Source organism: Sarcophilus harrisii, chromosome 2 (genome assembly GCF_902635505.1).
Source record: "Sarcophilus harrisii chromosome 2, mSarHar1.11, whole genome shotgun sequence".
NCBI lineage: Eukaryota > Metazoa > Chordata > Mammalia > Dasyuromorphia > Dasyuridae > Sarcophilus > Sarcophilus harrisii.
In genome coordinates, this window is record NC_045427.1 from 262,668,344 (window position 1) to 262,689,508 (window position 21,165).

The following is a 21,165-nucleotide window of genomic DNA, read 5'->3' on the forward strand; positions in this document are numbered from 1 at the left end:
AAAACGCTTTGAGGAGGCACTGAAGCCACTCTCCCATCGGTGACCTCGAATCTCCCGGCTCAGCTCGGGTTGCCTGGGCAGGGCTGAGCCCCCGAGCGCGGGCTGGGGGAAGGGAGGCGGGGGCTGCAGCCGCTTCTGGCGCGGGAGGGGGCTCGGGGAGGGGAGGCCCCTGAGGTGGGCTGGCCGGGACGCCGGCGGAAGGAGCGGGGCTGCGGGCCGGGGCGCGGGGGACGCCGGCCGCTGTGCAGCGCGCACCGGCGGGATGGCTGTGCCAGCAGGGGTGACAGGGTCCGGGAGGAGGTCTTCAGGAGCACGCGGCCGGGCCGCCAGAGGCCGGGCTGGGGGGGGTGCGTGTGTGCCAAGTGAGCCGCGCCGAGGCTCCGCGGGGGGGCGGTACGAGCTCGGGGGAGCAGCCGGCCCGGGCCGGGCTGGGCCGGGCCGGGGGAGGAGGCGGCGGCTCCGAGGGAAGACCATGAATCAGCGGCGGCGGCGGCGGCGGCGGCGGCGGCGGCCGCGAGCTCGCGCCGGGCACTCGGCGGTGGCAGCCGCTCCGGGGGCGCGCGGGTCCCCCCTGGCCCCGGGCAGCGGCGGGTTCGCGGACTCCCGCCCCCTCGGTGCCCCCGCCCCTCGCCCCCGCCCCCTCCGCCGCGGGCCGGGCCGGGCCGGGCGGGCATGGTGCGGCGGCGTCGCGGATGGCGCTGAGGCGGAGCATGGAGCGGCCGCTGCTCCGGCTCCGGCAGCTGTTGCTGGCGGGACTGGCCGCGCTGCTGCTCGCGGAGCCCCCGGCCGCAGGTAGGAGCCAGGGTCTGGGGCAGGGCGCGGCGGGGGCAGCGAAGCCGCGGACGCGGGAGGGGCTGGGGCCGGGGCGAAGCGGGGCGGGCGGGGGTCCGGGGAGCCCGGGGAGCCCGGGGCCGGGCAGCCGCGGCCTGCGGGGCCGGACGGACCGATGCGGGGGTCTCGGGAGCGCTGATGGCCGCGGAAGGCCGGGCGCGCGAGCGCGGGGGAGCGGGAGGGAGGCAGCCGCGGGCTTCTGGCCGCCTGTGGGGGGGGGACGGAGCCGGAGTCGGCGGAGTCGGTCGGGGGTCCGCAGGCGGGGGACGGAGCTCTTGGTTTTCCCGCCTCCTTTTCCGGGAGGAGCGGCCAGGGTCCCTCGCCCTCTCACCGGTACTGTTGTACCCACGGGTTCCCCTCTCCCCCGCCCCCGCCCCCACCCGGCACTCCCAGGTACGGGGGGTTTACGTTTGGTGGCAAGCGGCTCCCAGCCCCGTGCACGGACGCAGCGCGCTCTCACTGAGACCTTCGGGCACACCCTTAATTAAAAAAATAACAACAAACAAAAAAAACCACATCCGAGGGTGGGCGAAGGCACCTGGGAGAATTTTCGAGGCTTTGGACCGAGCGGCTTATCAAGTCTGGGGCTGAGCCCAGAGCTAGCACCAGTTTGGGCACCTCATCCTCGGATTTGCTTGAGTCACAGGGCAGGTCTGGCTGAGGGACTCTGGCTCTCAAACTCTCAGACCACACCCCCCACACCGTACTTGAGGGCTGCAGGGGGTGCCTTCCGTTCTTTGGGGGGCTGAGAGCCCAGGTTCCGCGAACTAGTGAATATTTTGTGTTGAATATCTATCCACCTTCCAGCTTTCTGGAGGAAAGAGTAGAAGGGTCTTTCAGGCTTCCAGCAGAGGACCTGAGAGAGACAGACACACAGAGAGAGAGAGGGACTGCGTGTCAGAGTTACAGAGCAAAGGAGAAAAGAAAAAACTAGAGATATAGCTCCGATATCCTTACACACAACCTCTTCACACACAAAAAAGTGGGGTTGTGAGCAAGGGTTGGTTTGTTTGTGGAGCAGTGGAATTCTAGTACTTGCAGAGGCTTGGGGCACTGTAGTACATGCTGTGGAAATACAGTGTGGTGAATTGAAAAGAGCTCTGGATTTGTAGGTAAGAGATACCTCTGTTTATACTGCACCAGTTGCGAAGAGATCATAAGCAGGTCACAACTCTGAGCCTTAGTTTCTCCATTTACAAAATGGGGTTGATAATAACTACCTTATAGGAGCTGTTATTGTAAGGATCAAATGAGATCTTTGTGAAGAGCTTGACAAACTAGACCATGTGTGTCAGTTATTTTTAATGTTTCTATTGAGGAGAAAAGGTTTAGAGGTCTGGGAATGACCCATAATCCCAGCAGGGATCCCCTTGCCCATTTAGCAAAATTCACTCTTCCCTGCTTCATAGATCTTTCACACTTACAGCCTTCATACGCATTCAAGTATTAATAGAGTGGATGGATGCCATATATGTGATCTGATGTATTTCTCCAAGCATGGGGTGATCTGCTTCCAGGGAACACTCCCCTCCTCCTTTTTTTCTTCTTTTATTTGGCAAAGGGTGGTGTGGAAAGAGCTAATTCTAACAGAGTGGGGAGTCAGTGCCTCCCAAAGAATAGCAAAATTGAGGAGGCACAGAGGTCTCTAGGTAGTTACCCTAGTCATTCTCAGGAGAGCTTCCAACTGTAATCTATGTGAGAATTTCTCACCGCCTCTGCTAGAATAGTCTGGAACCTGAGTGGTGAGATGCTCTTCACCCAGATCCATTACCTCCCCAGTTTGCTTAGGAGTTGGGAGGGAAGGGAAGATGCTTAGACATCATCCTGACCTGAACTTGGCTTTCCTTTTCTCTTAGGCAAGCATGACTAGGGGTAGAAAGATGAGAATTAGCATTGCTTAACAGATAGGAACAATAGAGAAGATGTTTCCAGGGAGCTGGGACAGGGAGAAACTGCACCCAGAGAATGTCTTACTTCCTTTCTTCTGATAACTAGACCTAGTCAACCTCCCATCTCATACTTTTATGTGAGTTGTCCGTTCTTGTCAGTGTCCATGGGGATATGGATCCCCAGTGGTGGAACTTGGTCCCAAAGACAAGCCTGCAATAGACAGAGGACAGGAGTTGGGGAGAGCAGAGCAGTGGGCTCTGTCCTTGTCATCCTAACCCATCTGAATTCTGCTTCCCCTTCTCTCAGGCCTGAAGCTCATTGGGTCCCCTCTGAAGCTGACAGTATCTCAAGGGCAGCCAGTGAAGTTGAACTGCAGTGTGGAGGGATTAGAGGATCCTGAGATCCAGTGGGTCAAAGATGGAACTTTGGTGCAGAGTGTGGACCAAGTTTACATTCCTATCAGTGAGCAGCGCTGGATCAGCTTTCTCAGGTACAGGACAGGAGGGGGCCTGGGGATATCCAGGAATGCTACCTAAATCTGACGTTATTGGAGTTGAACTTTAAAGGATGACTAAGAATAATTAGGGAAAGTCGATCTTATGAAACATAGACTGGAAGGTTTTATGACAATTTCTTTTTGTTTTGGTCCTGGGGACCACTTCTTGCCACAAAATCCCTGCATTTTTGTTTAATTTTCTTTTTGGGTACTTTCAGAGAAGGGATTTGAGCAGTCCATATCCCTAGGGTTTGATTAGCAGAACTGCCCCCTCCCTTTGCTACGGTGGTGATCTGAATTCCTTGTCCTCACTGCAGCTTGAAGTCAGTAGATCGATCGGATGCTGGGCGGTACTGGTGCCAGGTGGAAGATGGGGGCGAAACTGAGCCAGTGTGGCTGACCGTAGAAGGTGAGGAGGAGGTTGATGAAATAGCCTAGACACTGACAAAATCATGACCCATATCTTTGGGTGCCCGTGGCCCCTGAAAACAAATGGGAAGGCTGCGTTCTCCTCCTGCTTAGCCCAGGGGTAAACTAGCTTACCCTGGTCTTCTCTACTTACCCATGGCAACCCATGACCTCGGAGGAAAATAGAGTCTTAGACTTCCCAGGTCTGTAGGTAAGATACCCCTATCACCTTCTTTGGTCCCATCCTTCTCCTCCCTCCCCCCCCTCCCCCCCGAAAAAAAAAAGCTTGGAGTCTAAGCAGCATCAGGGGGCCCTGTGATGTGCCACAGATGTGCTCTCTCTGTTTTTTGGGCAGTAGGCCTAAAGCACCCTGTCCCTGGCTGGACTTTGCCCTGACAAGCTTGCCTGGGACCAGGGGAAGAGTAGAGGAGCAGGGGGAGGGGGAGGAGGAAGATATGCAGCTGCACGAGCTCAGTTCTGCTCAGTTGAAGAAAACAAAGTGACTAAGAAGTAACAAAGGGCTTGGAACTGTAGCGGGGCTAGGGCTGGGGCCTGTCAGCACAACCCAGCAGCAGCTCCAGCAGCTCCCCCACTTCTCCGCCCCTGCAAGCCCTCCTTCCTTCTCCCTTATTCTTCTAGAAACTTTGATATAGCAATGCTTCTGAGAGGGCGCGGGGTTTGCCGGGGATGCCTTCTGTGCATAGGAAGAAGAGGAGAGGAGGAATGAATGGGGGGGGCTCACTTCAACCATGGCTCCTACAGCTCTTAGGGTGGAGGGCCTTCCAGGTGAACCCTTCCAGATGTGCAGATTCTATAGCCCTGGAAACAGCAGGGGCTCCTTTCCTTTGAAGATATTTATTTTACATTTAATCAAAAAGCTCTTGGGGAGCCTTTGGTTTCAGGGATCTCTTTATTCCACATCTCACCAAAAAGCTATTGGGGGGGGGAACTTCTTTTCAGGGATCCATTTGTCCCACATTTAACCAAAAAGCTCTCGGGGAGCCTTCTGTCTTGGGGAGCCCTTTATCCTTATAATATGGGCATGTTGGTATGTTTAAGAAGGTAGCAAAAATCAGTCACTACCCACTACCCTTTCTTCCTAGGTGTGCCGTATTTCACTGTGGAGCCAGAGGATCTCACGGTGCTCCCTAATGCTCCTTTCCAACTGTCTTGTGAAGCAGTGGGCCCCCCCGAACCTGTGACCATCATCTGGTGGAGGGGGGGCACAAAGGTGGGAGGACCAGCTCTCTCTCCCTCCATTTTGAATGTGACAGGTGAGATCACTCTCAGGATTGGAGAAGAAAAGGCATAATTAAGCTGGGGGAGTAAGCCAGGTCTTGACTGTGACTTGGGAGGTTGACAGAAGAGGGGTAGCTGTCACAGAAGCTCTCCTCTTAAATCTTGTTTCTGAGTTTCTCCTGGATAAGTAGTCCCGAGCTTCCTGACCTCTGTGTCTTTCTTCCAGAGCTATGCTAGCAGAAAGGTTCATTAATCAAGTGTGTTTTTCTGGGCAGAATGCACCTATTTGTAGTAGCTCAGACTGCGAGCTGGGGAAGGGACTGGTTAAGGGTTCTTTCTCCTTTGACTGTAGAAACAGCAGACACAGTCATTCCTGAGAAGAATAGGGGAACTTTGTGCAGCCCCACCCCCAAGGAAGAAATCAGGAATCAGCCCATGTTCGAGTAGGAGGAAAGTCTGGCAGAAGGGGAGAAACCATACGGTAGCATTTCTACCCTGATCAGTTTCATCTGATCAATCTCTTTCCCCCATTCCCAGACATTTCCATATAGAGGCATTGTAGTGGATAGAGTGCTGGAGCTGGCCTCCAGGAAACCTGGGTTCGAATCCTACCTCAGATAGCTTATTAGCTGTGTCTACTTAGGCAAGTCACTTAAACCTGTCTGTTCTTCAAGTTTCCTCATCAGTAAAATTGGGATAATAATAGCACTGATCTCTCAGAGTCAATTTCAAGGCTCCTAGAGACTAGAGACTTTACATCCTAAACCTTCAAGTACTGTTTAAATTTGAGATACTATAATTGTTATTGTACCCAGATGCACCTGAATGCATATCACTGCACCTACATTTGTGAAGCATAGTTTTGTAAACAAGATTTACCCTTTTTCAGTGAGTTTTGAAGGGGGGCGGGGGGAGGAAGAGGCTGGAGACTACTGTCTGAGCGAGTTTGGTCAAGAGTGGAAATGGGTTCTGTCTGGGTCAAATTTCACAAGTCTCCAAACTGCTGTGGATCTCGAGAGGAAAGCAAGAAGTGAAAGGGCTGCTTGTCCTAGGGAATGGCACTGGGGGAAAGGAGACAATTGGCAGCTTTGGACAGTGCTGGACGGACAGCCTGGCTTTCCAAGGTGAGACTGGTGATGGAGGTAAAGTGTAGGGCAACAAGTATTGACTTAGATGATCATGGAGAGAGGAAATCAAGACTTCAGTTTTTCTTTGTAGGAAACTGGAAGACAAGACAAGAAGCATTTGTTGCATTCTTGTTCCTAATACATGCAGAGCCCATGAGGCATCATAGTGAGATACAAAAGACCTTGAATAGTTCCCACCCCCTAGGAGCTTACAGTCTGTTTGGGAAAGAAAATAGAGATTTGTAGGACAGCTGCAAAACTTGGAATCTGTGAGGGTAGATTAAATTAGCAGGCAGGGTGGGATATTCAGTGAGGAGGAAATTTAGCATCTCTTTCCTATATATTGAAGGATTTCAGGGGCATTTCTTAACTTCCTTCTCACTTAGCCCTCAAGATCTGAGTTATCCCTTCCCTTGATCTCCTCACCAGTTCTTTAAACCCACACCATGCCTTATTCCCAGGCTCACTGGGCACTCTTAGCCTGACCAGGGTTCTCTGTGTGATCCTCAGGGGTGACCCAGAGTACTGTGTTCTCCTGTGAAGCCCATAACCTGAAAGGCCTGGCATCTTCCCGCCTAGCCACAGTGTATCTTCAAGGTAAGGTGTGTGTGTGTGTCTGTGTGGTGTGTGTGTGTGTGTGTGTGTGTGCGCATATGGTATGTGTGTATGTGTGTGTCTGTGTGTGCTCTGTGTGTATATGTGAGAGAGAGAGAGCGAGCTCCCTACCAGTCTCTCTGCAGAGGAGGGGAATGCAGTGGAGGGAAAGATTATAATTGCAAACAGAGAGGAAGCTTTACCTCTTGGCCTCCAGCTCTTCTCACTCCTGGGAGCCTTCTTGGCTGAGGTCTCAGGGAGGAGGGGCAACTGCTTGGCGTGTGTCCCCAGCCCCTGTAGTGGGAGCACCTGAGGCACAGCCTAAGCTGAGATGAGAATAGAAACCTGACGTCACAGAGCAGATTCCCCATCACGAAGCTGATTCTCTGGGAGGGAGGAACAGCTGGAGCTGGCCAGAACTCAGGCCTGCCCTTTGCTTCTTTATCCCTGTCAGAGGGAGGAATGGTGCTAGTGAAGCCCTGCTCAGGTTGGTGATCAGTGGGATGTTTTTGGAATAGACTTTGCCTCTAGAAGAAGGGATGTGGAAAATGGGCTCTTTCAGTGTGTGTGTGAGAGATCTGTCTCTTTGAGTGAGATACCTATACATGACAAAGGCAGACTGCTGCTGAAACAGATGTGTCATTTACTTTTGTGGGGGAGAAGCTTCTCCCCACCTCCCTGCCCCCACATCACTAGTTTTGGTCGGGCAGGCTTCTGGTTGCAGAGACTACATCACAGAGATGGCCTCATGCTCTGTTCCAGGCTCTGTTCCAGGCATGGCAGCTATTCTGTGTTTCCTGCTATGACAGAGAGAGGGAGAGGGAGAGGGAAAGGAGGAAAGAGAGGGAGGGAGGGAAGGAGAGAGAGAGATAGAAGGAGAGAGGGAGAGGGGGGAGAGGGAGAAAGAGAAGGAGAGGAGGGGGAAGAAGGGGGGGGAGAGAGAGAGAGAGGGAGAAATTTGCACTTGTGTGGGCTTCTGAGCTCTAGCAGAGTCCTGTTAGATGCTAAATAACTTATACATTGGTTGAAATGCTTGTCTGTGGTGGGGAAAAGAGGAAAAATTCTTTTAAGATTTAATTCAAGGAAGCATTAGCTCAAGGCTTAAAGTCTTACTTATTTTTCCCTCTTGTCTTCTATTCTTCATGTTCCTCTCTTTTTAAGCTGCCTGACTTTGTGACTTCCAATGTCTCTCTTTCTCTCTCTCTTTTTTCAGAGAGGGAAGAATGCAGAGAGGAAAATAGACAGAGAAGAAAGAATGGGGAGAGGAGAAAGTGAGGGAGAGAGACCAAAAAAGACAGATACAGAGAGACAGAAAGAGGGGAGAAGGGAATGGGGAAGAGAAGGTGAGGGAAAGAAACACAGAATATAGAGAGAACAGTCAGTATGTCTAGAGGCAGATGCATATGGGGATTTTGAGCAGCCCTGTTCAGTTTTAAGATTTTCCAATCTTGGGATCAGCCCCCAGGGAATCTAAGGAAGCATCTTATAACTCTGTGAAAGGATGAGAGGCAAAAAAGTCAAGAGACATTAAAACCCCCCAAAAAAACTCTCAGACCATCACAGGTTGACCCCCAGATTTCCCCCCTTTTGCAGCTCTTCCAGCAGCACCTTCTAATGTAACAGTGACCCGACTATCTAGCAACAATGCCAGTGTGGCCTGGATTCCTGACTCTGATGGCCGAGCTCTGCTCCACTCCTGCACAGTCCAGGTACAGCTCTGGGAGGGGCTCATCTGGGGAAAGCTGAAGGTGGAGATTACAGGACTGCCTTGTTCTGTCTGTCAGACCAGCACCTGGTTGATGATGAGTCATGGTCTTGTGACCAGTACTCCCTGGCCTGGAGTTCTATACCATAGCAGGACCCAGATGGATGGCCAAGGTGTATTCTCTCATCAGAGTATGCTTTGTGCACTCATGTGGGCTCCCTCTGATCTCCAGCAGAGCCCCCATGTGTTAAGCTAAATAACTCATGCGCTGATTGAAATGTTCTGTGGTAAAGAGAGGAGGGAAGATTCTTTAAGATTTAATTCAAGGAAGCAATAGTTCAAGGCTAAAACCTTCCCTATTTTTCCTTCTTGTCTCCTACTCCTCCTCTGACTTTGTGGCTTCCAACTCCTTCTTTCTCCAATTTCTGTGCAGGTAACGGAGGCTCCAGGAGGTTGGGAGGTCCTGGCGGTGGTAGTTCCGGTGCCACCATTCAGTTGTTTGCTTCGGGGCTTAGAACCTGCCACCAACTACAGCTTAAGAGTTCGATGCACCAATGCCTTGGGACCTTCTCCATATGCAGACTGGGTACCCTTCCAGACCCACGGCTTGGGTAAGAGGAATTGGAGAGGCAGAGGCTTGAGAGAGCTAAGGTCTCCATTGTGGAAATGTATTCAGAGTAGGAGATTGTATGTTAAAGAAGTAACCTTGAGCAAGCCACAATTCCTACCCTTCATTTGCCTCATGTATAACATTGAAGGTTTGAACTGAAGTCCCTATCATTTCTAAAATTCCATTGAAAGGAAGATAGCATACCCTTTTCTATTACTCCTCTCCTCCCAAAGAATGTATAACTCTCTGGTTTCCCTGTCTTTCTCCAGAGTAAAGAGTATAACTAGAACCTAGAAAGGTGGAAATTGAGACCAGGGAATACAGGCAGAATTAGGCTAGAAGCAAGACTCTTACCGTCTCCACTTTCACTATCTCTGTCCTTACTACACACACTAGGGACTTAGTGCTTATTGTTCTGGAAACAATGAAATACTGAAGTGGGGTCTTCAGATAGAAAGAGTAGGGAGGCTGTGGTGGAGATAGGAGGTTTGAGTGACATTGTGATTGTTTTCTCTTGGGTCCAGCCCCATCTAGTACCCCTCAGAACCTCCATGCCATTCGAACAGACTATGGTCTGATCTTGGAGTGGGAAGAAGTTATTCCTGAGAGTTCTAGTGAGGGCCCCCTGGGGCCTTATAGAATATCCTGGATTCAAGAAAATGGGACTCAGGTAAGAGTTGAAAAACTCCTAAACTCCTTTAATTGGTCTCCTTGGCTCTCCTCCTTCCCCAGGACCGGGAACTCACAAAAAAAAGATGGACTCCCTGTTTCCAAGTCCTTTTGGGACCAAAGACCTCCCTGGGAGGAGGGGATTTTCTCAGAAATCAGTGGGTTATTTCTCAAGCTTGCACCTCCCTAAGATTCTTCCACTGCTGCCACTTTGTATGCAGAGCAGGCAACACATTCCTGCATGAACTGGGGGAGGATACAGATAGTGTTATGCTTCCCTCCCTCCGTCCTTAGTTCCTTTGTCCCCATCCCCCACTTTTGTAAGCTGATGTGAAATGTTTGTGTTGCTGGGAATACTACCCAGCTCCTTGAAATCGGAAACTTGACGGATTCCCTGGATGTTGTAAAATTGACCCACCCTACCTCTCAACCCTCAGCCTTTAGCTTGACCGTCATCTGCTTGCCTTAGCTTTGTGGTTACTTCCTCAAGTTCTGTTTTGGGGTGGGGGTTTTTCCGGGCTGCAGGGTGAGCTGACTGTTCTAGGAACTAGAGTCAACCTGACTGGCTGGGACCCCTTGAAGGACTTGACAGCCAGAGTGTGTGTCTCCAATGAAGTTGGCTGTGGTCCTTGGAGCCAGCCTCTGCTTGTCTCCTATCGGGACCATGCTGGTGAGACAGAAAAGGGAGCAGGGGATCTGTCTGAACAACCTGGTTTCCTGCTGGGTGGGTTTGGAAGAAGCCTGGTTCCCATTTTTTTCTATATCTGGCAGATATTCTATATCTTAGATCCAAGCAAATAAGGTCAGGGCCAGAGATGGGAACCATGGGAGGTCACTTTGGGAGGAAAGAGACTTTCTAAACCCCCAAGTTTCCTATGCCCCTTTACAGCCAGGGTTCTCAACCTAAAGCTAGCAAATTTAAAAAAATATATTTAATAACTATTTCAATATAATTGGTTTATTTTGTAATTCTTTGTATTTTGTGCATTTAAAAATATTATTATGAAAATGAGTCCACAGATCTTTAGACTGCCAAAAGATTCCATGACAACAAAATGTTTGAGAGCCCTGTTTTAAACATGGATGTCTTCTGGGGTCTTTTTCCTTATTGGGTGGCTTCTTATTCTGACTTTTGAAAATGAGCCTGAGCAGGTCAGATAGCTTTCCTGGGAGTGTTCTGAGGGGCTTCTCTACTGGCCATATACTAGGATCCCATCCGTTTTTTCCTCCAGGCCAGCAGGGCCCCCCTCACAGCCGCACATCTTGGGTGCCTGTAGTCTTGGGCGTTCTGACAGCACTTGTGACAGCTGCTGCCCTGGCCTTAATCCTGTTACGTAAAAGAAGGAAGGAAACACGGTTTGGGTAGGTATGGATGGGCCTGGATTGCTGTCCAGAAACATGAAATTGGGATCCCCACAGGTAAGTAGCCTGAATCCTGGCTCTTTCTCTCTTCCCCATATCCTGTGTCCCACCAGGCAAGCCTTTGACAGCGTCATGGCCCGTGGGGAGCCTGCTGTTCATTTCCGTGCTGCCAGATCCTTTAATAGGGAAGGTCCAGAACGAATTGAGGCCACATGTGAGTCACCTGTCAGTGGGATTCCCCCCCAGGGCTGTCCTTTTAGACCCTTCTTGTTTCTGTAAACTCCTGCCTCTCATTTGATTTGGGGATGATTCAGTCACTGTGCTCGAAGTGGGGTAGTGTCCCAGTCACTACCCAACTTCTCAGGGGTTTTTACTGCTTTTCTTCCTTTCTAGTGGACAGCCTGGGTATCAGTGATGAACTGAAAGACAAACTGGAGGATGTGCTGATCCCCGAGCAGAAGTTCACCTTGGGCCGGATGTTGGGCAAAGGTCAGGGGTCGGACCATCTTCTGTGAGAGTGAAACCTTTTTCCAAAGGGAGGTGGGAGTGTGTCTAAATGTTATGTGCCTGGGATTTAGAGGATTGCTACAATTGGTACTCTCTGGAACAGGGGAAGAAAGGGGTTTTTTGTGCATCAGGGGGACTTGACAGGAACCACCCTAAATTTAGGAGGCTTAGTGATGGCCAGGGAAGAGGAAGTGGAACCTGCGTTCCATCAGCTCCTTCTACCGATGGCCAGTTGTAGGATTCTGTGGCTCTTTGGTACTAAGCCAACTTCCATAGTCTGTGTTTCTCAGATGACTCGTTCTGGAGCCCAGCCATACCCTTTGGGGAACCCTCTGGGAGGAAAAGGAGTGGGCCTGGCTGCGAGGCTCAGTTACCTCTCGGGGATAACTTGGGAGCAGATGCTAGAGTTGTCTCACACTTACCTGGCTTCATCCTTAGGGGAGTTTGGGTCAGTGAGGGAAGCCCAGCTGAAGCAGGAGGATGGCTCCTTTGAAAAGGTGGCAGTGAAAATGCTCAAAGGTGAGTGGGTACAGTGCTGAAGGACGTGGCTTCCAGCCTTGGGAAGGGGTGCTGAGACAGCTCTAGAGTCCAAGCCAAGCCCACTTCTGCACCTTTGGCAGCTCTGAAGTGAGAGCTCTTGAGGGCAAGTTCAGGAAGTTAGCATTGGCTCTAGAATCTGCTTCTGTTTGGGCTTTCTTGAATAACACTTCTTCCTTGAGTTTGATTCTTGGACTATCTGTGATTCTGGCAACTAGTCGGCTCCCTAGTCCTGGTCTAGGAAAGCCATGTTCTATAGTGGATCAGGATCCTTGGGGACACTTAGAAGGCTTAAAGGGAGGGGTCTGCCCCTTTTGGGAGGCTCTTCTCACCTCTTGTTTCCCATTCAAATTCCTAGCGGACATCATCAACTCCAGTGACATTGAAGAGTTCCTTCGAGAAGCTGCTTGCATGAAAGAATTTAACCACCCACATGTGGCCAAGCTTGTTGGTGAGATAATCCCCAAGGGAGTCTGGTACAGAGAGGGCATCGGGGGGGTGGGCAGTCAGAGATAGGAGCACCAACAGGAAAGACAACAGAGAAAACAAAACGTTGGCTCTGTCAGGTGAATGATCAGTGATGAGATCAGGGAGTAGAGCACCCTAGCTGAGAAATCTGCTTAGGGTATTCTCTGCATTCAGAGAGTGAAAAGAGGACCCACATTGGAATCCCATCTCTGACACTATCATATGACTTTGGGCAAAGTTAGTAAGTAGAGACATTAAACTTCTGATTTCTTTATCTGTAAAATGAGAGAGGTGGACTAGATGGCCTCTGACAATCCTATTCTCTTTGCATCAATGATCTTAAGAGCAGCCCCCAGAACCCCAGGAGTCAAATTTTCTGAGGAATAGTGGGATCTTGTATTGGGAAAGGTCATTATAAGGAACCCCAAAGTTGGGTTCTTTGGTTCCTTCTCCCAGACTAATACCTGGAATTAGGTAATTATCAAGAGTGGTTGAGACATTGATTCAAAAACCTTTGAAATGTCTAGAGGGGTATCTTCCAGGTGGCTTGTATCTCTCATTCACTAGGGCAACATAGTCTTAAATTGGAGAAGCTAGAGAGAATGCTGGGTACTGAGTCCAGGAAAGGATAGGAAACCTATTATGAGACAGGAAAGGGAGTAGGGATACAGCATACTCTCCGTCTTCTGGCCCAATCACATAATGATATACTGGCCCATTCACACAAACTCTTTGACCAGAGATTTTCATTTGTCTGAATAACCAGTCCCTTACCTTTCTCCATCTTTCTTTTCACCAAACCCAGGGGTGAGCCTTCGGAGCCGTGCCAAGGGTCGCTTGCCTATCCCCATGGTGATCCTGCCCTTCATGAAGCATGGGGACCTACATGCTTTTCTGCTTGCCTCCCGAATAGGAGAAAATCCTTTTGTGAGTATTTGCGTTGGAGGCATTTGTGTGTAGGCTGAAAAGGAACATGGGAGAAAGTTAGAGCATTTAGGAGAGGAAGGGCTTCATAGGCAAGACTAGGAGAGATGAGGAGGAGTTGAGACTTGGTTGTAAGAGTTGAAGCAAGGACAGGGAACTTTTCAGAAGCTTCTCAGGAGAATTTAAGAGAAGAATGAAGAATTCTCAGTTGTGAGCTTAGACCTAGCAAGAATATTCCCTTTTGGGCCTAGGGAAGCCCATTAAGTATTCTAGGATAAGGCAATATCCATTCTACAAAGAGATTTGAGTTCTTTCTTTTTTCAAATTAAAAAACATTTTTTCCATTAATCCTTCCCTAAAGAAAAATAACTCTTACAACAAAATATACATAATCAAGAAAAATAAATTGTCACATTGATCAGTATTCTGCATATTTAATCCATTTCCTTTCAGTTAATAAATGAGTATCTTTAGTTCTCTAGAATCATGATATTGTATATTGTATTTATTAGAGTTCTTAAGTTTTCCAAAGTGTTCATTTTGTTTTTATATGCATAGAGTATCTATTGTATCATATATAACACATTCTCATTCTACTAATTTCACTTTGCATTAGCATTTATATGACTTTCTCTGAAATTACTTTCTTCTCTTTATGTTTCTTTACAGTATAATATTAAAAATTTGTTCAGCCATTCCCCTTACTCTTTACCACAGAAAGAGCTACTATGTATATGTAAACATATGTTCTTTTTCTTCTATATTTGCTCTTTTTTAAGGTATAGACTTAGCAGATGTATAACTCAAAGGACATGTAGAGGAGTTTAATAGCTTTGGGAGCAACTTCTGCTTTCCAGAATGGTTGAACCAATTCCCATTTTCTCCTGACTAGTTTTTTTCTTAGCTTTTGCCAGAACTTCACCTTGGCAAAAACCCTTCACTCTTTCCCCCTCCCTGAGATTTGTTTACACTGGAATTGAGGAAATTTTTTGATTGAAGGGCTTTCCATACTCTGTTCAGCTGTTTGTGGCAGGACCCAGGACTAAGCTTGCTTGTTTCCTCCTGGCTAGAACCTGCCTTTGCAGACACTGATCCGATTCATGGTGGACATTGCCAGTGGCATGGAGTACCTGAGCTCCCAGAACTTCATCCACAGGGACCTGGCTGCTCGGAATTGCATGTGAGTGAGCTATCAGAAGACCTGAAGGGGTGGGAGTAGAGGTCATAGAGAAGATACAATAGTGAGCCGCCCAGTAGCGCTTCCAATAAAAAGAATCAACTGCAGTTAATTAGAAGGAGGATGGTAGGGGCCTGGATAACTGCTGTCGGTCTTGGCTTGGCTATTGTGTCCAGAATTGTGTCTGTTTCTGGTCAACATAAAAGCCAACTTAGAGACTGGCAACTTGAGAGTCTCTGAGGAGAAAGGGGGCAGGGTCAGCTCACTGATTGCATGCACTTCACTCTCTTTACAGGCTAGCTGAGGACATGACTGTGTGTGTGGCTGACTTTGGCCTATCTCGGAAAATATACAGTGGTGATTATTACCGGCAGGGCTGTGCTTCGAAATTGCCTGTCAAATGGCTAGCCCTAGAAAGCTTGGCTGATAACCTGTACACAGTGCATAGTGATGTGGTGAGTAGAAGGATCTGAGGCCAAATAGAACAGGGATTTGGGTGGTTTGGGTCAGAGGGACTGCAGAGCAGAATTAGGGCCGGGATCAAGACACAGAAGCCAGGATTGTTTGCCCTTACAGTGGTGGCCCTGTCCTTAAGTAATGGATTTCTCCGCCCCTGGCTTTGACCTGGCTTTGACAACTTTTTTGACTTTGATTTTGTTCTAGTGGGCATTTGGTGTGACCATGTGGGAAATAATGACTCGGGGACAAACACCTTATGCCGGTATTGAAAATGCTGAGATTTACAACTACCTCATCAGTGGGAACCGTCTGAAGCAGCCACCAGAATGTCTTGAGGAAGTGTGAGTACTCTCCAGAAAGCTAGGGACAGTAGGGGAAAGGAAGACCCTTGGAAGGCAGTTACACTTGGGATGGATTAGTGATTGTGTAAACATGGTCTCTGATAAGAGATCCCTGAATGATGACCGGCTGACGGATGTTGAAATGGTAGGTCTAGAGCTAGAGGGGACTTCAGGGGCCTTTTACTCCAACCTCCTCATTTTATAGTTGAAGAAACAGAGGCTCAAAGAGAGGGCTTCCCCAAGATCATTAAAGTCCTCTGATTCAAAAACTAAATTCCTGTCATTTTTTCAAAGAGTCTGAGTTGGATCTCTCTCCTGTAGTTTCTGTCTCTTCTTCCTCTCTGTCTCTTGTCTTTTTCTCTCTTCCTCTCCCTCTGGAAATGATTTTTAAATTTCTTAATAGTTTCATGAAGTCTCTGCCTCTGTCTCTTTCTGGAAATAATTTCTTAAGAGTTTTATGTAGTCTCTGCCTCCCTACATCATTTTGAGTCTCTCTGGGAAATGATTTTCTCATTTCTTATCAGTTTGATGAAGTGTCTATTTCTTGCTCTCTTTTTCTGTTTCTGTTGTTCTCTTTCTCTCTTTGGAAATGATTTTCCAATTTCTTACCAGTTTCATGAAGTCTCTCTATATCCATCTGTCTCTCTTCCTTGCTTTCCTTTTCTCTTTAGAAAAGATTTTAAAATTCCTTAATAATTTCATGAAGGATCTGTCTCTGTCTCTCTCCTCTTCTCCCTCTAAAAATGATTTCTCATTTTTGGAGGTAGTTTAATTAAAAAAAAAATCATGCTCTTCCTATCTCATAGCTCCCTATTTCCTTTAACTCTCCTGTTCTACTATTTTCCCACTTTATCCTCTCCTTATACCTTCTCCACCTTTCCCAGAAATAAAGAAGAAATCTAATCTCTCCTAATCCCAGAGACAGAAGCCAGAAAGAGATTCTGTAAAGTGAAGCCAGAGCTTCTCTCTTATCCCTTCTCCTTTCCCAGGGTCAGGCTAGTTTAAGCTGTTACTGCTGGTATTTAGAAAGAAAGAGACAGAGAAAAAAAAAAGATACCTCCCCTAGATTAAGAGGTTTTTTTTTACTCAGAATGAGTGGGTGGGGGAGGAGAAATGATGAAATGCCTATAGGAGTCTTCTTACCTCTCAAAAGACTGGGGCTGCAGCTGCCAGTGGGGGTCTCTACTTTCCTCCCTTCACTGTTCTGTTATAATCTTTGTCTTTCCAAAGAAGGGGGTTGATTGTTAGGGAAAGAATAGTTCCCTCAGAACCCCCACTGATTGCTGGTGAAGGGTCCTAGAGTCTGGAAGAGGCGTAAGGTTGGAAAACAGGAGTCCTAGAGAGAGAAATGACCAGCCTTCTTTCTTTCTGGAAGGACTTAACCATTTGGATGGGGGGAGTGATGAGGGAGCAGAGAGGCCTCCTTGTGTAGTAAGCAGAATGTATTATGTGGAGGAGAGGAAGAAGAGGCTGGATAGCTGTAAAATCAGTGTCAGTCTGAAGCTCTTTCTATAGTGACTTACTTGGACTCCTCCACCCAGAACCAGGCTTTTTCAGAGCATGCATGGAAGCTAGAGTTGTTCTTGGCCTGAGGGACAGAAAAGCAGGATGACATCCACAGTGGTTTTAGGGAAGGGACAAATTCCTTCCACAGGTGAATAGTTTTGGGGGTTCCACCTTCATCTCTGACAGAAAAATTCAAGTAGATGCCAACTTTCTGCTCATTCTGGCTCTAGGCCTGGGAGATCAGCAGGGAAGGGATGGACAGAAATAGACACTAAATCCTGTTCAAGAATCACCTGAGGCTCATTTGTAGTGAACAAGAAGTATTAGAGAGAATGGAAAAGAGGAAGTTCTTATTTTGAGATTCCATCTTAACAGACAAAGAGTGACAACATGACACTCCCTGGGGACAAGAGAATCCTGGGTTCAAATCTTCATTCTAACATTCCCTAGCTGTGTAACTATTTATTAGTTGTATCACATAAGCTTTCTGAGTCTCAGTAAACTTTTATGAAGCATCTACAGTGTACCAGGCACTGAGCTGAGCATTGGGGATATAAAAAAAAAGCAAAGGACAAGAGGCTTACCATCTAATGGGGAAATACAAATATATCTGAACAAGCTATATTCAGGATAAATAAGAAATAATTAACAGAAGGAAGGTTCTGAAATTAAGGGGGTTGGGGAAGACTTTCAATAGGGGTATAATTTTAGTTGGGACTTAAAGAAGCTAGGGAGGTCAGTAATCAGATGAAAATAGAGAGAAATTCCAACCATGTGGGGACAGCTAGAGGGAATGCCAGAAGCTAAGAAATGGAGTGTCTTGTTTGGGGGGCAGCATGTCTGTAAACCATGTTGCAAATTTTAAAGGATAAGAGCGGATCTGTGATTTCACTGGTACAGGGAATCTCCCGGGTGAGGAACCTCCCTTCACCAATTTAGATTGGCAATTTCCCTGAAATGTACAGGCTTAGAAAGTTGCTTAGCACAGAGATCACTTGCCCAGGACCTCACAACCAGAATGTACCAAAGGTGGCTGGGACTCAAACACAGATTTTTTTTTTTTTAATTTAATAGCCTTTTATTTACAGGTTATATGTATGGGTAACTTAACAGTATTAACAATTGCCAAACCTCTTGTTCCAATTTTTCACCTCTTATCCCCCCACCCCCTCCCCCAGATGGCAGGATAACCAGTAGATGTTAAATATATTAAAATATAAATTAGATACACAATAAGTATACATGACCAAAACCTTATTTTGCTGTACAAAAAGAATCAGACTCTGAAATATTGTACAATTAGCTTGTGAAGGAAATCAGAAATGCAGGTGGGCATAAATATAGGGATTGGGAATTCAATGTAATGGTTTTTAGTCATCTCCCAGAGTTCTTTCTCTGGGTGTAGCTGGTTCAGTTTATTACTGCTCCATTAGAACTGATTTGGTTGATCTCATTGCTGAGGATGGCCAGGTCCATCAGAACTGGTCATCATATAGTATTGTTGTTGAAGTATATAATGATCTCCTGGTCCTGCTCATTTCACTCAGCATCAGTTCATGTAAGTCTCTCCAGGCCTTTCTGAAATCATCCTGTTGGTCATTTCTTACAGAACAATAATATTCCATAACATTCATATACCACAATTTATTCAGCCATTCTCCAATTGAGGGGCATCCATTCAGTTTCCAGTTTCTGGCCACTACAAAGAGGGTTGCCACAAACATTCTTGCACATACTGGTCCCTTTCCTTTCTTTATGATCTCTTTGGGATATAAGCCCAGTAGTAACACTACTGGATCAAAGGGTATGCACAGTTTGATAACTTTTTGAGCATAGTCGAACACAGATTTACAGATTTTCCTCATTCCATGACTTGACTTTACCCACCTCCCCATGCTACAAACTTTTAAATGCTACATAAATATCAACTTCTTATTACACAGGCCTCCGCAGTTGAAGAAGCTGCAAAGACTTCTTCAACTATTAATAGCCTTTTGGTCCCTGGCTCAGCTCCTTCCTGGTCAGTGGTTGGTGCTACCAGGGGAGGGATGAAGGGAGCTGGCATCTGGCCCATGCATCACAGTGGACAGATGCCAGTTGGCTTAGTCAACTTTGAGACTGTGTCCTGGCCAAAGCCCCGAGCAGGGATTCAGGCCTTTCCCACGACCTGCTGTAGGGTGGCCATGATGATATTTCCTCCCTTCTTACTCACTTTGGGGGGCTCTGGGAGCACACATGGGTGAAGGCACTTGGCCCAGAGGTGTGTAGGTGCAATAATTCCTAGCTTCCAGAAATTTCTGTCATGGACAGGCAAGAATGCAGGAGTTGGCTCTGAGCAGTCCAGGCCCCTTGAGGTAAGATTTTTCCAGCCCCTGGGGGTTCTGATTTTGGAAGATAACCGGACGACACCTTTTGACCTGACAGCCTAGCACCTTGAAATGGCAGATAATTAACCATAGGTATATCTGTTGAATTGCAAGACAGACCTTACTTAGTAGGTAGGATTTGGGGCCTGGCCCTCTCAGGAATTCTGAGGACAATAGCTTTGGGAGGGAGGATGGAGGTCCTTTTCTTCCCCTCTAAAGCAGCCTCTCTTTATTTTTATTGCAGCTATGAGCTCATGTACCAGTGCTGGTGCTCGGACCCCAAGCAGCGTCCTAGTTTCCTGACCCTCCGGATGGAGCTAGAAGAGATCCTGGGCCGAATGTCTGTTCTCTCCGCCAGTCGAGACCCTCTTTACATCAATATTGAGAGGGCTGAGGAGCAAGCAGAAGGGGGTGACCAGCTGGGTGGGGACCAGGCTGTTGGGGAGGGGGACAGGAACAATAATGGTGCAGGACCGGTAGGGGGTATTCCCAGTGACTATCGCTATATCCTTAGCCCTGGAGGGCCAGCTGAGCAGTCTGGGGAGGACCTGCAGTTGGAGGGGGCCTGTGGGGAGGCCCAGAGGCAGATGCTCCTCTAGCAGGGTCTGTTAGCACATAGAGGCTGTTAGCCTAACAAATGGATGGGCATCCTTGGGGAACAAGGGCAGGAGACTGGCTGGCTTGGCTGGCTAGCAAAGCCCCCTCCCCCACCTTGATCTCAGCCCTGCCAGAAGCCTAGGGGCTCCTGTGGTAGTCCCTCCCAAGCTAGATTGGGGCCTGGGCTTTGAAAGCCTGACATGACCAAATCGCCCAACCCCTTATCTTCCTCCAGTCACTCTAGGTCTGGCCAGCCTGGCACGGGCTCATTCCATTGGGTGGGGAGAGGGGAGGCAAGTAGAGCCTAGTTGTCTGGACCCTGGCAGCTGGTACTCTGTGGTTATATCCCCATGGTTACAGTGGGTGGGGGCCAAGATAGAGAGGAGATGAGTGGTGCTGTTCACCCCTTCCCTCCCCCAGGGCCCATCCCGCCGCTTTAGTGCATGTGCTGAGCCGCCCAGCCTGGGAGGCAGCTCTGCCCAGGCCACTAGTGGTGAATTCTAGGCACGGCTTCTTCAGGGTAGAGACAGAGGGGTCTACTTCACACCTGTGCAGGTGGGAGAGGTTGGGAGGGCCAGCCCCTCTCCCCCTGGAGGTGGGGTTGGATGTCGGGATACTCAGGTCTGAGCAGCCCTCTGTCGGCAAGCCTGGGGGTCTCCCCTGCCAACGGGCCATCCTTGTGGGGTGCTCCCTCAGTCACACCTATGCAGAAAGCTGGAAGGCATCGGACTACCAGGTGCCCTTCCCTTAAAAAGAAGGGGAGTGGTGAGGTCTGTGGAACCTCAGGGAGGACTGGTGGGACCGGCCGAGTCTGGTCCTGGGAGGGATGGCAGCTTCTTTCCACCCTCCACGTTCTGTTTGGAGCATGCTACAAGAATCCTAATCCCACTAACAAAGGCAGCTGTGTCTAAACCCGGAGGGCTTTCTGGTCCCACTTCTTCCTTCCCTGCTGAGTCCCTCTCTCCTGACTTTGCCTTTAACAGAAGCCTCCTCTTTTTGCTTGCTCCCATTCAGAGCTACTGAAGTGGGAGGAATTGAGGCCAGAGGGCTGGTTTTGGGGGAAGGGGCTATTACTGATTGCTACCACTTCCATGGCAGAGATGGCTGTGGGGGAAAGGGTTGATAGTAGTCTTCCTTGGGAGGGTGGGATATGTGTTTCCAGGCTGTTAGATGCTGTTTAAACACAGAAATAAAAACAAACCTCAGAACAGCCATTTGGAAATAGTCCTTTCTTCTTCATATTTCAATCAAGTACCACGCTTTGTTGGGTTTGGAGGGGGTAAGGAGAAAAGTTAGGAGCTTGTGATACTGATTTCTCACCTTTCCTCCCCAAAGCCACAGAGAAGTTTGTC

The 21,165-nt window shown here is 48.6% G+C and overlaps 1 protein-coding gene across 1 annotated transcript; it reads left to right on the forward strand.

Annotated features, from left to right (window-relative positions):
• The first annotated feature begins 489 nt into the window (after positions 1 to 489).
• Positions 490 to 21,025, forward strand: TYRO3 (TYRO3 protein tyrosine kinase). The gene is made up of 19 exons (XM_031952140.1): positions 490 to 792; positions 3,028 to 3,211; positions 3,535 to 3,626; positions 4,729 to 4,899; positions 6,502 to 6,588; positions 8,179 to 8,294; positions 8,724 to 8,901; positions 9,425 to 9,570; positions 10,095 to 10,239; positions 10,802 to 10,931; positions 11,045 to 11,145; positions 11,325 to 11,420; positions 11,877 to 11,957; positions 12,334 to 12,426; positions 13,249 to 13,370; positions 14,438 to 14,547; positions 14,840 to 14,999; positions 15,208 to 15,344; positions 19,461 to 21,025. Exons 1-19 carry the CDS (start codon positions 693 to 695, stop codon positions 19,813 to 19,815), a joined length of 2,604 nt encoding a protein of 867 aa, XP_031808000.1. The 5' UTR covers positions 490 to 692; the 3' UTR covers positions 19,816 to 21,025.
• Positions 21,026 to 21,165: the final 140 nt, after the last annotated feature.

Bases quoted from the DNA above. Each gene is read 5' to 3' on its own strand.
- TYRO3 (XM_031952140.1), top strand. From the start codon at position 693: ATGGCGCTGAGGCGGAGCATGGAGCGGCCGCTGCTCCGGCTCCGGCAG. The intron at 10,932-11,044 runs GTAGGTATGGAT...GTGTCCCACCAG, and splicing joins AGGAAGGAAACACGGTTTGG to GCAAGCCTTTGACAGCGTCA. The intron at 14,548-14,839 runs GTGAGTGAGCTA...CTCTCTTTACAG, and splicing joins CTGGCTGCTCGGAATTGCAT to GCTAGCTGAGGACATGACTG.